The sequence below is a fragment of the Lates calcarifer genome, linkage group LG13 (assembly GCF_001640805.2).
Source record: "Lates calcarifer isolate ASB-BC8 linkage group LG13, TLL_Latcal_v3, whole genome shotgun sequence".
Lineage (NCBI taxonomy): Eukaryota > Metazoa > Chordata > Actinopteri > Centropomidae > Lates > Lates calcarifer.
This window is the reverse complement of record NC_066845.1, coordinates 9,891,563-9,907,433: the sequence shown is the minus strand read 5'-3', so window position 1 is coordinate 9,907,433 and position 15,871 is coordinate 9,891,563. Positions and strand designations below refer to the sequence as shown.

Sequence of the window (15,871 nt, the reverse complement as noted above, 5' to 3'; positions counted from 1 at the left end):
AAATCCAAATATGATGACACACTTTAATAAAATTCCTCCACTCGTTGCGAAACTTAAAACGCGTCTCTTTAAAAGACGCTGGTTCTTTGACTGTCCCGTTTAAGACAAGGACCACATGAACACTGCATCCAGCACAGGACTGGTTTCAGCACCTTGTTGAGAAACTCTGGTAACTGGCGCAGATTGGATGAATATGTGCAGAAAATTAAGGATTCTGATTGGCTCCTCTGCAAACTAAGAGGAAAGATTCATTTAGAAACTGGATTTGGACTACATTTAGTCTGGGATGTGTGGGGAGCGGGAAAACACGACTAACGAAACCATCTGAGTCATCAAACACGTTTTTAGTTGACATCAGTCATTAGGCTGATCAGAGGGGAGTGTTTTGTATAATTAGGAAGTCGCGTGTGCACATTTGGGCCCGTTCCATTTATTTCAGACAAACTTTAATTAATTTTGCCACAGACACACACTTGTTTCACCTTTAAATGGAGAGTGTGTCGTTTAAAAAAACCCTGCCCCATCTCACAATCTTTAATTTTTGTGGCTTCTTTATAATCGATATTACGTTAATAATTTAATATGGGTCGTTACGGCTGCAGCCTGATGTGAGGCTCCAGCTCGCTGAAAGTTGCAAATTTAACAGAGAAACAGATCGTGTACCAAGTTGACAGAAAATCCTTCTCTCATACCAATTTCTGTGTGTTTTGCAGTCGATTTCATGTCGCGGATCCAACTTGTCTCTCCACTTCAGTCCCACAGGTGCGAGAGGCGCGGACGTGATTATCACAGCCCTCAAGACTAAAATGTGTGGCTTTTTTCTAAATTTGGTGAAGCGGAGAGCCGGGGCGAACATGTTGGTGGTGGTGGTGGGGAGGGATTAGTCAAAACACAAACGTCTTTCTAATCAATTTAACCCGCTGAGACGGTCAGCCCGTGTGTTTTAGGGAGAAGGAGGAGGAGGAGGGGGGACTGGAGGGGGGAAATCAGTGACTGCTAAACCAAACAATGGGGTATCGTGTGCCGCTCGTCCTCTCCAGCATTCCCCTGCTCCCATGGGACACCCGGAGCCACTCTCTGTGGATGGCACTGTGTCCACTGAGGTCAGGAGGGGCGTGGCGTGTGTTTGTGTGTGTGTGTGTGTGTGTGTGTGTGTTGTAAGGAGGGGTGTGTGTGCTGGAGACGCAGCAGCTGGTTCCCGTCCCTCCTCTCCACTGTGTAGAAAACAACAGAGCTAATGCGACCCACCACGTCTCCCATCGATCGCCATATATTGTGCTGGTTTTTCTGTTTACTTATTTAGGCAAATGATGCAGATCCCAAGGGGAGTGTCGGCATCCGCAATTAAAGCGGAGTGACCACCTATGGCCTCATTCCTTAATATCAAAAACCACCATCTGCTAAACTTTAACAAACATTTGGACGCATCTAAAAACGAAGTCTGTTGGGATCGAGTCAGATCCTTTAAAAAAAAGTGGGCTATGATCCATTTCAGGAGGATACAATGCAACAACTAGAGAGGTTTAAATATCTATGACCAGAAAATATCCCATAGAAATCTTGAGAGAATCGTGAGAGTTATTGATGGAGTAAAACTACCACAGAGGTTCAGAAGTTACTGCTGAATATCACCTTATCTTGTCTCTCTTTTTTTTTTCTTTTTTTTTCTTCTTTTTTTGTTGGTTGGTTGTTTTCTGGTGAATTGGTGAATATATTTCATCTTTAGCATCTGCTCAGCACATTATTCAAAACTCTGAATTATGCTCAGGCTTTCACCTTCACAGCAGACGTTCTGACTTATAAAGAAGCACATGTGCAGTTTATATTACTTCCCCTTTATTTATTGTGCCATGCACATACAAGTGTCCAACCAACGTGGACTTAAAAGACACACAAAATACTGTTTGAGGCTGTTTCTGTCACAGTTAAAACCAAGCCACTGAGGCAGCATGCACAATACCCAGGCCCCAGGCATTAATTAATATCATTAGTTCACTCCCATTTAATAAGTCATATCCTGGCTTATAGCAATACAGATGCAGGTAAAACCCTTTTTACCTGCTTCCAGGTTGGTATTTTTTATTGAATAGTAATAATAGAAAATCCTTAGTACTACAAATTATTTGTTCCCTGAAGATCACTAAATGATACCTGTATGATTTGTTAGTACAGTAATAGAAACTCTGCTTTAGAGTCAGTAATCACGTTTACATTCCTGCTGAGGAAAAAAGAACTCACCAGCTATTAAAAAGCTAGGTCTTTCCAATCAATATAAAGAGAGAAAATAAATTATTACTAATTACACTGTCGATATATTACAGCTACTACAGCTTGTTTTGATTCATTGCTTTGCTTTAACTGAAACTATCACAAAGATTAAGACTGCATGTGTTTGAAGCAAAGATGACATTTTATGACATGAAGTTTTTACATGATACCAGTATAGGCTATAAATACACATCAACAATTCAACTTGAGGACCAGCTGTTAAGTCCTGTATGTAGTGCAGTGACTAAGATTCACCCAAACCCCACAGGTTATGTTCTGGCCTGCTTTTCTGTCCTTGAAAAATTGTATGTCAGCGCCATCTGCTGGTCTGCTCAACGACATTTACAGCTGGGTCTGAAAACAAATACATTGTCTGCTTTTGTATTACTGTGAGTCATAATAAATTTCACTCAGAAGCAGAAATTAATCAACAATCATTTATTAATGACAAAGTTAAAGTGACTCAAAGTATTACACTTAATTACACATTAATGCATTCATCTTCCAGACAATTTTACTGTGCTGTGCACCTTTCAGAAAAGAGCTAAAGACAATTTTAAAAGACAACAAAAGGATTAAATTAAAAGAAAATGATAAAATATCACATATCAACTAGGGTTTTGCTCATTTTTGCTTGTTTTTTAAGCTTGTTTTCAACCCTTTCCCTTTCTTTTACATCATCAGTGCATCAGTGCAGAATGATGGTTCTGTTATTCAAAAGCTTTTAAACATTAAAAAATACCACAGGATTTTAACTATGTGCTTTTCTGTCAGCAAGGCTCACTGCGAAAAAAGGTGTTATTTTGCCTTTTTTTAAAATTTGCTGAACATTAATTTGCATTGTTTTGAGGATGTTGTGGGTTAGCAGCTGCATCAAGAAGTCTTCTACTCAGTGAACAGCAGATTTCCTGAGAAGTAACTGTCACTGGTCACACCGTTGGCTCCATGGTTGGCCACCAGCCAGACCTTGTCTCCCTTCTTAAGCTTAACATATGCGTTGCCGCTGGCTATGATGTGGCCAGTGTGCTTGGTGGTGTATGAGTGCACAATTAGCTCTCCGTTACGCAGCAGGTCCACACTGGCAGCATTCTCATAGACCGTACAGTGGAACTGGAAATCATATACACCTGGCTGCTCACATGTGAAAACCCCTGTCTTGACATTATAGCTGTTCTGTCCATTGTAGATGACGTCACGGAAGGTCATGGGCACGCCAGTTTTGGGGAAGTTGTTGCCCAGACGCACGGAGAATGCAACCTTCACTTCAGGCCCGGGGGGTCCAGGAGGGCCTCTTGGTCCAGGTGGCCCTCTGGGTCCTGTGTGAACAAGTGCAATTATACCAACAGAACTTTCCCATTCTAAAGTAACACATTTAGTATATCAATTTCAGTAATAACAGAAATGAAATGGTGGATTTACCTGCTGGTCCTGTGGATGAGCCTGAGTCTCCTCCTAAAGAAAATTAAAAGGAAAATCAGCATTTCCAAAATACTTTAGTATTGGAACTAGCTATCCTCACTCATCTGTGTCAGAGAGCATTTCAGAATATCAACTCACCATTCTCTTTCCATGGGCTGAGGTCGAAAACAGGGATGTCTTCACACTGGGCGTAACCAGAACCTCGAGGCCTGTACTGGAAGGGTCTTTCAGGTACTTCAGTGATGCCAGTGTTGTCACAGATGATGCGAGCAAGTGACGTGTCCCTCAGGGACTTCCTCTGAGCCTCGGTGAAGACTCCATCGTTCTCCCACCAAAGTCTGAAATTGGACAGTATGGTAACGTTTAAAGTCTCTGAATGTAAAAATCAACATAAAGGTGCAGCTAACAACTATGTCAAAAATATTTAGCAATGTGTCAAAATATATACCGGTCTCCCTGGCGGATCTTTTCAAACTGAGTAGCAATCAAGCAGGCAAACAGGGGTCCCACTCTTCCTCCACGGACAAATGGCTCAGCCACTCCTCCCAGCCACACATCGATGTTGTCGGGCGTGCCGTAGAGATCCAGAAGTTTCTTGGCCAGATCAGTGTTGTTCATAACCTTTGCCAGCTCTGCCAGATTTTTTGGCTGTGACAGCCCACAGAACTTGCGCCATTTGTTGTAGCCTAAAAAGGGAAGCACAGAGTGAAAATTTTGTCATGTATAATTTCAGAGTATGCTGAGTAATGCGTTTGAAAGCCTAGACAAAATTAATTGGATATAAATAAATGGATATAAAGGACACATAAGCTAAATGAATACCAGGGAGTCCATGATCTCTTCCTCTCTGCAAGTTAAGAGCAGCCAAATCAAGCGCCAAGTCAGCAGAGAACTTGAAAAGACGGTCCCTCAGCTCTTCAGTCATCATGTGATCCTGTGTGTTCAGCTTGGCTTGGCGACCCACCAGCCCCCTCACGATTGGGTCCAGACCACCTGAGGAGCATGAGGGAACATTTAATATTTATTGTCTCTTAAAAGATTGACTGAGAAGTTAAGGATCTTAGCCACATACCTTCAAAGATGACTCTCCATGGTGCAAAGAAGGCTCTGTGCAGCAGGGGGCTGGGGTAGTCACGGTGCTCCTTGTAATTCTCATCGAGACGAAACATGAAAGGCTGAACCATCAGGTGAGCAAATCGGTATGCAGCTGTGGCAAACACATTGGAGATGCTGGGGTCCACTTCGTCATCATAACCAGGATAGGTGGACAGCTGCTTGGCAATGAAGTCCGGACCAACAATGTGGAGCAAGTAGTCTCTGAAGGTGAGGACCTGAAAAACAAAGAAGAGACTGAGTTAAATGACGAGAACATACCACTCCCTCAATCATTTCTGCAAGATTTCTGCTCTTCATTCAGCTAAGCCCCTCTCTAACCTGGAAGTATCCACCCATGATCTTGCGAGCCTCCTGGTAGAGTCTCTCTCCATCCCAGTGAGGATTGAGTTTGGCCAGAGCACGTGCCAGACGGTTGTGCTCCCTCAACAAAAGTGTGTGTAGAGAGGTCAGACCAATGTTCTCATTGGAGCGTCCGTCACCTGAGAGACAAAGCAGAGGGCGGCTTTTAATAATCACAATTAAAAGTCGTTTGATCTAAGATGTAACTATGACAGTCACAATGTGTAGTTAATGTTCGCTGTGCACTTTGTAAGTCAGTGTTTTTCCTGACACTCACCAGCCAGGAAGCAGGGCACCTCTTCAGCATCGGCATCATTAGTAATGCGGGCTCGTGTGGCACACATGTTAGCACCCATGTTGGTGAAGGGCAGGAGCTCACGGCCACTGTCATTGTACAGTTTGTTGACTCTTAAAAGGCCCTCATCCGTGGTGAGGTCCCGGAGGAAGCGAGCTTGAGTATCATCTGAACCGTACACCTGGCCCACATCAATGAAAGCTGTGAGAGAGTTCATCTGCTGACGGACATTGCTTGCACCGAAGATGTAGCCTGTGTTTCCTGAACCGCAACCTGCTGCTGAGCGGAAGAAGGGTATGCACTCTTCTGGGTGTTTGCTGAAGCGGGGGTCCTTCTTGGGAATCTGTTTAGATGACAAGAAGCAGTCAGCAGTCAGTACGTGTGTAGGTGTATTCACATCTTTTCTTGTGTAATGAGATGACACTGACCTCAATGGGGAAGCAGGGCTCTGTGCGTTCACAGCTCTTGTCACAGTCGATTCCATTACTGAATGAGCGGATCACAGGAGAGTGAGGAGTGAAGGTCAGGTCGTGGTCAGTCCATTGGCCGAAGATTGTCACCAGGTGAGTGTAGAGTGGGTCACTTTCCACATCAGCATTTGCTGTGCTCAGGATACGGTTGGACACTTCCCTCACCTGTGGACAGGATGCAGACAGTTAACCCCAGTGATTAAAAGGATCTGCATACTGACAAGTGTCTTTTTTTCATGGTCATTTGTGTTGTAGTCAGCAAAGATGATATTCTGAAGTACATACCAAAGGCAGTATTTGATTGTTAACTCTGTGCTCTGGATTCCAGCCTTTAGGAAGAGAGATACCATCCTGGTACTCTGCAGGAAGCCAGCGGGTGAAAGCTATGTTGGAGGCTCCCCAGCGGGTGTTTTCCCTATAGGTAAGAGAATTAAACCCATTAACGGTTAGGTTAGTTAGCTAGTCAATATGCAGCAAAAGTACCGAGCCACACCCAAAGGGACATCATACTTAGAATCGTTTATGGAGTTGGCCTAATTTCTTTTTCTTTCATTTTGAAAACTAAAGGTCCTCACCTGTTGTTGCAGACGCTGCTTGCAGTGCGATACTTGTCTAAATTGGGAGTTGTCGTGCAAGAGGGGACACGATGCCGGGCAGAGCAGCCTGTCAGGTCAGCGACGACCTGCAGGTCCTCATCAGAGATCAGATCTAATTAAAAAAAGAAGCAGAGAGAAGCAAACTCAGCTGTAATCGACTTGCATTATAAAAAAGAAAAAAGACAGTTCAGAATATGTAAATGCTACACACCTGTGGCATTGATGGAGCGTTTGTGACGATTTCCTAGCGATCTCTTCACCAGTTTGACCGCGATGTCCATGTAGTCTGCAGCACGTACAACACTACGGGTTTGCCCAATAGGCTGCTTCATCAGGCGCAGGACGTCCGCAGGATTCGCAGCATTCCTCCTCACCCGGTTAATGCTCCTGCGTTGTGTGGAGGTCAGATTTATCATTATCTCCGTTCAGAATATCTCCAGTATCATTTGTACAGATTATATATGTTGTTTCCTCGTATGCAATATGACGAAGAGCATGTGTGTACACTCACTCTCTCCTAGAGTACTGATATGCTGCGTCCACAGTGGCCTTGGCTTCAATTACAGCTTTTTCAATGACACTCCTGCTCAAACCTGACTCTAGAAACAAAACAATAAAACACATTTCGTTTAATTTAATTTCAGTGCTGTCAGTGCATTTCATGATCAGCTTGTGTCACTCTTACAGAATCTTAACAGAAACAGAAAATTAAGAGAATAAATCGTTGCAGGATCAATAACACAGTGATTACATTTATGCCTTTAAGGCTGTTTGTAGCTGTAGATGATGTAACACTCACCAGCACTCGCTAGGCACTGCAAGTATAGGTAAAGACCTGCAGCCAGCAGCCACAGAAAACGATTCATCTGTGCGAAAAAGACAAATATTCTCCACTTATTTACGCACTGGTAAAATATTTCGTACATTTCAGAATTTACTTAACAAATTGTTGAAAAATACAATGAAAAAGCATATAAAATCCAATCTAATACATTATAACTGACTATAGAATTGACTATAGAAATTAACTGAACCATGTGTAAAAAAAAAAAAAAAAAAAAAAAGTAAATAGCGTGTGTAAAATAAGTCTAACCTTTCCGAAAGGTGAAGCTCGCTATCGTTAATGTTCTGCAGGATCCAGCTTCAGGCTGCAACTGCTGTCATCACATCAGCTCCGCCGCTGGTTTTAATGACAGGCGCCGCCGCGTCATTTGACGTGACCTGACACTTGTTGTCAGGAATTTTGTTCAGACAACGAGTTAATTTTCTTCTTCCTAGTTCCTCCTCCGAAGCATCCCTGTCAATAAACTTCACGTAAGTATGCTCAACAGAGAAAACGAACTCACTGTAACGTCAATATCGGGAGATGTCTTTTTTCGTTTAAGCGTGTAAAGAAAAAATAAGAATGACAGGCTGAGGAACAAGCTGCCAAGAATAATGTAACTGATTGAACGGCATTTTGGGTAACCCAAGAAAAACATGAGCTCAAATACAGACATACTTTTACGTTACAATTTGTTGTTCTTTAATTTTTCGTTATGAATGTGTGTGTTTTTCTGTCTGCTTGTCAATTACAACCTTTTTGTGTTAGTTAAAGTTAGACCATTCTGGATTTATAAATGTATTAATTTGCGACCAATTGGCACACTTTTGGATTTTCTTTTAATCAAACCACATTAAGAAAAACAAACAAACAAACAAAAAAAAAACAATAATAGTTTCTCGGTCAGGTGCATGAAAGCTGCAGGACATCGCTTCATCTGAAGGAATGATCCCGACAAAGTCACATGCAATTTATAAATATAGTTTTAGCATAATATAAAGTTAAATCCAGTCATCATCTGTCATCTCACTATCTCTTATTTTTCATTTCACCTTTACTGCAGTTTTTTCTTGTTTTATTATTTGTCCGCTGTTCTTGTTCCCAGGTATTTATTGTTTATTTATTGTCATTTTAAATGCTTTTGAAAAGTGCTGTATGAATATTGTAGCCTGCTTCTACAAATATTAATGTTAGTCATTATAATTCAAGGAGAAATACTTTTTTTAATCAGCTGACTTCTGCAGTTTACGCTTAACAGTAAGCGTAAACATATCTAACATCAGTAATGTTAGATATGTAAGGTGCCCACAGCTTCCTGAAGTGAAGACATGCAATAGATTTTCCGACAAGCTACACAATAGTTTGAAAATCACCGCATTACGTGACCAGAGAAAAGAAGACAACTTCCTGCACCAATGTTAAGAAGGCCAAACTTTCATATTTTCCCAGCAGCACGTGTAATGGACAATTATTGTTTTTCAGCTCTTTAACTAACGAAAAGCTAAAAGACGCTCGTATACACGTGCAAAATTGAAATAATGTGAAATTTTAAACGTAAGAAATAATCCAAATTTTCCACAATTATGTGAGTGCGTCACCATGGTTTACGGTAGCACGTGAATAGAAGTGAGCCATCGTTAATATTACTGGTGCTTTTCCTGCTGTGACGAGTCGAATATCTGCTGTGAAAAATGCCTACTAAGTATGATATTAATAATAACCACATGTCACCCAGTCAAGCTGTCTTTCAACCGGACAGAGATTTGTGCGCATCAAAAGCTGCGCACATTCGACGCAAAGCAACAAAGGCTTCATCTTAGATTGACAACGCGTCTTATTTATTAATGAGCTTTACAGAATAACTGTACCTCGATCGAAGTGTAAGAGATTTGCCCTCTTTCTTTAAGAAACCAGGACTCCGCTGTTCCCGAACGAATTCGTCTTCCTTCAAGAAAAGTTTTCAGGCCACGTGGTTGCAACGGAATATCCGATATTAGTAAGGCAACTCTGTTCCAAGAATTGGTGTGATTGATAGAGTCATTATCCAAAAACAATCACCCTTAATGAGCCCTCATAATTAAAAATGACTCTGCTGGTGTTAACGCCCAGCCTTCCCAGTGCCTTTGCCTTCTTGACAAATGTGGTTCATTTTTTGTTTATGTGCTCCATAACAATATCATGATGCTGGACTTTAAATCTCATTGTCTTTTTTTTTTTTGGTAAATGTTACAAAATTTCAAAGATGGCATACAGGACACACTGAGAGCTGAGCTATGGTGAGCTGAGCAGGAATGTACTCCCATCTACTGAAAAATAATGCTTGGATCCTTGTTATTGTATGATGTGCAGTGAAAACACACCTCAACTTTCATTTTATTTGCTACACAGTTTACCTGCTGCCTGGCCAACATCTCTATGGGGCAGTGTAAATCCTGAACACACTGTGGGTTCCAGAAAACCATGTCTCACGGATTGAGTTTATCTGCACCTTTCGAGAAAACCCCAGGAGGAAAGATTTGTTGATCACACTGTCGGTTGTTGGTTGAATACTTAAGCTCTTTATAATTCCAAAGAGGAAGAAGGGCTCAGATGTTTGATAATCTATGAGGAACTGTGAGAGGAAAAATTTTCCTTTGTCGTTCAATCCTCTCCTTCTGGATGTTCCAGTTGCTTTTGTTGACTTTTGTTTTCTTTTAGCTGCGAGGTGAGTCATTTCATTCCAACCCGCTGGAATTCCAACAAACTGGAATGATGTTTTTTTTGTTTTGACTCTAACTGGAAAACACAATCCTTTTCAGGTAAATACTGAGCATTTACTGTAGCATATCAAACAGGCCTTCTAAATATGTCTTATCCTAATTTGAGGTTCCAAGCTTGTTCGTGTTTGTAAGAGCTCAAGCTGTAACTGAATAAGATCAAAAATGTTCATTAGTAGATCAACTTATTTTGGTTTTACTCTCACTGAAACTATTACATGCACAGACCTTTTACATATGTTTATTGTACTTATTATATAGATTAATTTTTATCACACATTATTGATTTAAATGTTGTCTACACCAAGCCAGTGTGACTCCTGTATGCTGAATGATGCATGTATTTTCTCCTGGTTTCAGTGTTGTGCAGAAAACACCAGGGATCTTCCAAATATTGATATGAAAATTAGATGTTGAGTCATAGGTATTCATTAGGAACACTAATTTTTTTTATGTATTTATGTTTGTAAGAACACACATCTTGTAAATCACATTATTTAGAAATTATCAGACGGTTCACATTTGTTTGCATAAGAATAACAAAAAAAAAATATTTGACACAACATAGAAAGAAAATATTCAAAGTCAAACAATGACTCAGGGTTTAAACATCATAGCTTTCTGTCTGTAATGTTTTGAGAATGTCATCTGAGTCAGCAGCAGTGTGACGAAAGAGCTCCTCCCACACATCAGGTAACCCTAACCCTGATCCTGAGCTGTAGCTGTCTTTAGTCAGACTGCTGCACTGAGAATTTCTACTTGATATTCTCCCTCCATGGATTGAGGTCAAAGGCAGGAATGTCCCTGCATTTAGTGTAACCAGAACCTCGAGGCCTGTACTGGAAGGGTCTTTCAGGTACTTCAGTGATGCCAGTGTTGTCACAGATGATGCGGGCAAGTGACGTGTCCCTCAGGGACTCCCTCTGAGCCTTGGTGAAGACTCTATCGTTCTCCCACCAAAGTCTGAAAATGACAGTCAACGTTAATGTCTAAAATTGTGCTAGCTAAACATCTTTAGCACACGTCTGTCTGTGAGGTACTTTAAGCTCTGCTCACCGGTCTCCTTGGCGGATCCTCTGGAACTGAGTAGCAATCAGGCAGGCAAACAGTGGTCCCACTCTTCCCCCAGGGACAAACGGCTCAGCCACTCCTCCCAGCCACACATCAATGTTGTCAGGTTTGCCGTACAGACTAATCAGGCTCTTGGCCAGGTCGTTATTTTTCAGTACTTTTCTCAGTTGTTCCTGGTTTTTTGGCTGTGACAGCCCACAGAACTTGCGCCATTTGTTGTAGCCTAAAGAGGGACAATAGCACAATGTGTATGTTCTGTAAAGCCTCCAAAAGCTCAGGCATAGAAAACATTCTAAAGATATAAGTCAAATTCATAGACAGATTGAATCAGAGTGATACCAGGGAGTCCATGGTCTCTGCCTCTCTGCAAGTTAAGAGCAGCCAGATCCAGTGCCAACTCAGTGGAGAATTCAAACAGCCTTTCCCTCAGCTCATCAGTCATCATGTGATCCTGTGTGTTCAGCTTGGCCTGGCGACCCACCAGCCCCCTCAGGATTGGGTCCAGGCCACCTGAGGAGAGATAGGAACAATTTCATCTGGACTATTTAAAAACTCAGTTTAATTACATTTTTTTATATTAATATTGAATTAACTAATGGACCTCCGTCATGTGAGAGCACAGACAGTGCTGCTGATCCCACAGAGAATCATGCTGCCACTATACAGCTCACTGTGGCTTTTAGCTGCTTTGTGATTTTGGTTTGATAGTCAAATTTGGTACCAGTGATTTGTTGTAAGTAGGCAATTGTCTGCTTACACTGTATCCATAAGAACACGATTGCATATACAATCCAGTGGGCTGGGTTACAGTGCTGCAAGCTCTGCTCCTACATCAGTATTACTGCAATAAATCTTCAAGCCATAAAGCAGCAGCAATGACTGCTGACAGGTCTGTCATGAATGTGAATAGTAACAAGTTAAGGATCTTAGCCACGTACCTTCATAGATGACTCTCCATGGTGCAAAGAAGGCTTTGTGCAGCAGGGGGCTGGGGTAGTCACGGTGCTCCTGGTAATTCTCATCGAGACGAAACATGAAAGGCTGAACCATCAGGTGAGCAAATCGGTATGCAGCTGTGGCAAACACATTGGAGATGCTGGGGTCTACGTTTTCATCATAACCAGGATAGGTGGACAGCTGCTTCTTAATGAAGTCCGGACCAACAATGTGGAGCAAGTAGTCTCTGAAGGTGAGGACCTGAAAAACAAAGAAGAGACTGAGTTAAATGACGAGGACATACCACTCCCTCAATCATTTCTGCAAGATTTCTGCTCTTCATTCAGCTAAGCCCCTCTCTAACCTGGAAGTATCCACCCATGATCTTGCGAGCCTCCTGGTAGAGTCTCTCTCCATCCCAGTGAGGATTGAGTTTGGCCAGAGCACGTGCCAGACGGTTGTGCTCCCTCAACAAAAGTGTGTGTAGAGAGGTCAGACCAATGTTCTCATTGGAGCGTTCGTCACCTGAGAGACAAAGCAGAGGGCAGCTTTTAATAATCACAATTAAAAGTCGTTTGATCTAAGATGTAACTATGACAGTCACAATGTGTAGTTAATGTTCGCTGTGCACTTTGTAAGTCAGTGTTTTTCCTGACACTCACCAGCCAGGAAGCAGGGCACCTCTTCAGCATCGGCATCATTAGTAATGCGGGCTCGTGTGGCACACATGTTAGCACCCATGTTGGTGAAGGGCAGGAGCTCACGGCCACTGTCATTGTACAGTTTGTTGACTCTTAAAAGGCCCTCATCCGTGGTGAGGTCCCGGAGGAAGCGAGCTTTGGCATCGTCTGAACCGTACACCTGGCCCACATCAATGAAAGCTGTGAGAGAGTTCATCTGCTGACGGACATTGCTTGCACCGAAGATGTAGCCTGTGTTTCCTGAACCGCAACCTGCTGCTGAGCGGAAGAAGGGTATGCACTCTTCTGGGTGTTTGCTGAAGCGGGGGTCCTTCTTGGGAATCTGTTTAGATGACAAGAAGCAGTCAGCAGTCAGTACGTGTGTAGGTGTATTCACATCTTTTCTTGTGTAATGAGATGACACTGACCTCGATGGGGAAGCAGGGCTCTGTGCGTTCACAGCTCTTGTCACAGTCGATTCCATTACTGAATGAGCGGATCACAGGAGAGTGAGGAGTGAAGGTCAGGTCGTGGTCAGTCCATTGGCCGAAGATTGTCACCAGGTGAGTGTAGAGTGGGTCACTTTCCACATCAGCATTTGCTGTGCTCAGGATACGGTTGGACACTTCCCTCACCTGTGGACAGGATGCAGACGATGAGCACATTGGTGAAAGTGATTTATACATAGATCACGTTAGAGAATACATCAAGCATCACTGCAGATGTGATTAAATGTTCAGTGTGTTACACTGCTGTATATTGTACCGTTGTCTTTTTAAACCCTCTGAGGAACACTTATCTTTCCTGTACATTTAATCTCATCCAGTTTGTACAGTATATTGTATACTTTATATAGACTATATATTTGAATACAGTACCAATGGAAGAAAACGTTTGTTGACTTTCCGCTTAGGGTCCCAGCCTTTGGGCAGAGAGATTTTATCCTGGTACTCAGCAGGGAGCCAGCGGGTAAAAGGTGTGTTGGCAGATCCCCAGCGAGTGTTCTGTCTATGAAAAAAAAATCCCTTATTGTTGTTTCTCTTTGTTTTGCACATGGGTGTATCATGCATGGCATCTACAAGTCTCTGTCATTACTGGCAGCAGCTTTCAAAAGGAATGTGAGTTCTCCAAGAATTCACTCCCATTTCTACCAAGTTTACTTGTGAAATTAAACTGGAAAAAAGACAAAATTGTCCTGGTTTTTCCATTAATCTTAAGATTGCCACTTGGCAGCTGCCTCACCTGTTGTTGCAAACGCTGCTTGCAGTGCGAAACTTGTCTAAATTGTGAGTAGTTTTGCAAGAGGGGACACGATGTCGGGGAGAGCAGCCTGTCAGCTCAGCAATTAACTGCAGATCCTCCTCAGAGATCAGATCTAATTCACAGAGGCAAGGGACAGACATCTTAGCTGACTTAGCAACTTAAAGCCACCTGCCTGGTGAAAATAAAACAGTTTTGGATTCACACCTGTAGCATTGATGGAGCGTTTCTGACGTCTTTCCAGAGACCTCTTGATCAGTTTCACAGCATTATCCATGTAGTCTGCAGCACGTACAGCATCACGTGTTGGCCCAGCAGGCTGCTTCAACAGCCGCAAGACGTCTGAGGGATTTGCTGCATTCCTCCTCACCCGGTCAATGCTCCTGTGTTGTGTGGAGAGGCGGTCAGTGCTTCTGATGGTATAGTCTACATTTTGAATATTTTTTATATATTCATATTGTGCCATTTGTTTTTCTATCACCACTGAACTTATGCAACATGTCAGCAGATTTGCACACTCACTCTTTTCTGGAGTACTCATAAGCTGAGTCAACAGTTGCTTTGGCTTCAACCACAGCTTTTTCAATGACACTTCTGCTCAAACCTGATTCTGCTGGCAAAAAAAAAAAAATCTCAGTTAATTTGCTCACTGTTGTCTTTAACACAATCCAGTCACCTTTCACTGTGGTTTTGTTATTTTTCAATTTGTCTTAGTATTGATTGATTTTTAAAAATAGATTACTGAAGTTGGCTTTGTTTTCTGGTGTACAATGCAGTAAATAAATTAAATAAATAAATACATTTGCATTTTCATCTTTAATCTTCTTTATATATCTTTATATATTTTCATCAAAATGGTACTGTAGTAAGAGACAATTTTATACACATTTATAATGACTGTATTTTATGAATATAATACTCACCAGCATCCACGTTGCTTTGCAAACACAGATAAAGACCTGCAGCCATCAGGCACAAAAACCACCTCATCTCTGAAAAAAACAAGCACAGCCTTGTACTATACAAAATAACCAAAACTTGATAAAATACAAAATATTTCTCTAAAATACACTTATACTATATACGGAGTATATGTTGTCTGAATGTGAGCTAAATCTGCCATTCACAGGCATGAAGACACACTATATAAAAGTCAAAAAGTTAGAAGAAGAAGTTTGACCACAGTACCTGTGATGTCCTGCAAGTCTCTGTTTCCTTCTGCTGCACTCAGGAGTCTCTATATATATCACTTTCTCTGGGATGAGACACCCCTTGGTGACACCTGGGGCACTTTTGTTTAAAAAGAGTTTGAAAAGAAATAAATATGTTGTTTAACAGGAAACTGTAAAAAAAAAAAAAAAAAAAAACCTGCACAGTCCAGCATTTCAACAAGTCACCAACACAAAGCTATCAGTCAAAATGGCTCCCTGATGTCTCATTGTGACTAAGAGGGTCCTTTGTGTTAAAACTTTTCTCCCACTTGACAAGCAAACACATGTGCAGCTCTTGTATATATAGTGAATTATTACAATACAATTATTGGTCAAGGACACTGGGGTTCCTCTGGGTAAAATACAGTTGTGAATATCAAACTGATGCCAGCCAACATGGGCCCATTTTCAGAGCCAGCTTCTTACAGTTTCTTGGGAGTCATAAAGTTGCAGACATCTCTGCATTTTATTCATGTTTGTGAAGATCCTGCTCAGTGCCCTGTACTTACTTAAGTTACTTTACAGTTACTTTTCTACAGCATTTACATCATAATCCAAAAGAAAAGGGTCTGTGGGCAGAGAGATATTATCCTACTGCACAGCTGGGAGCCAGCAGGTGAAAAGTATGTTG

At 41.9% G+C, this 15,871-nt stretch overlaps 2 protein-coding genes across 2 annotated transcripts; both read right to left on the bottom strand.

The window, feature by feature from the left end:
- Positions 1 to 2,691: 2,691 nt before the first annotated feature.
- Positions 2,692 to 7,697, bottom strand: LOC108878706 (eosinophil peroxidase). Its single transcript, XM_018669652.2, has 15 exons — positions 7,597 to 7,697; positions 7,303 to 7,369; positions 7,015 to 7,102; positions 6,715 to 6,890; positions 6,483 to 6,615; positions 6,193 to 6,322; positions 5,866 to 6,072; positions 5,420 to 5,780; positions 5,122 to 5,282; positions 4,760 to 5,018; positions 4,510 to 4,680; positions 4,136 to 4,373; positions 3,826 to 4,025; positions 3,688 to 3,720; positions 2,692 to 3,584 (listed from the first exon to the last, which is right to left on the bottom strand). The coding sequence occupies exons 2-15, from the start codon at positions 7,367 to 7,369 to the stop codon at positions 3,154 to 3,156; spliced, it is 2,655 nt and encodes an 884-aa protein (XP_018525168.1). The 5' UTR covers positions 7,597 to 7,697; the 3' UTR covers positions 2,692 to 3,153.
- A 2,610-nt stretch (positions 7,698 to 10,307) lies between these two features.
- Positions 10,308 to 15,319, bottom strand: LOC127138944 (eosinophil peroxidase). The gene is made up of 13 exons (XM_051075207.1): positions 15,218 to 15,319; positions 14,953 to 15,021; positions 14,552 to 14,639; positions 14,237 to 14,412; positions 14,012 to 14,144; positions 13,648 to 13,777; positions 13,198 to 13,404; positions 12,752 to 13,112; positions 12,454 to 12,614; positions 12,092 to 12,350; positions 11,493 to 11,663; positions 11,139 to 11,376; positions 10,308 to 11,045 (listed from the first exon to the last, which is right to left on the bottom strand). Exons 2-13 carry the CDS (start codon positions 15,017 to 15,019, stop codon positions 10,838 to 10,840), a joined length of 2,199 nt encoding a protein of 732 aa, XP_050931164.1. The 5' UTR covers positions 15,020 to 15,021; positions 15,218 to 15,319; the 3' UTR covers positions 10,308 to 10,837.
- Between the last annotated feature and the right edge of the window lie 552 nt (positions 15,320 to 15,871).

Bases quoted from the DNA above. Each gene is read 5' to 3' on its own strand.
- LOC108878706 (XM_018669652.2), bottom strand. From the start codon at position 7,369: ATGAATCGTTTTCTGTGGCTGCTGGCTGCAGGTCTTTACCTATACTTG. The intron at 6,323-6,482 runs GTGAGGACCTTT...TCTTACCTATAG, and splicing joins AGCAGCGTCTGCAACAACAG to GGAAAACACCCGCTGGGGAG. The intron at 5,781-5,865 runs GTCAGTGTCATC...TCATCTAAACAG, and splicing joins AGCCCTGCTTCCCCATTGAG to ATTCCCAAGAAGGACCCCCG.
- LOC127138944 (XM_051075207.1), bottom strand. From the start codon at position 15,019: ATGAGGTGGTTTTTGTGCCTGATGGCTGCAGGTCTTTATCTGTGTTTG. The intron at 13,778-14,011 runs GTGAGGCAGCTG...TTTTTTTCATAG, and splicing joins AGCAGCGTTTGCAACAACAG to ACAGAACACTCGCTGGGGAT. The intron at 11,046-11,138 runs GTGAGCAGAGCT...TGTCATTTTCAG, and splicing joins AGGATCCGCCAAGGAGACCG to ACTTTGGTGGGAGAACGATA.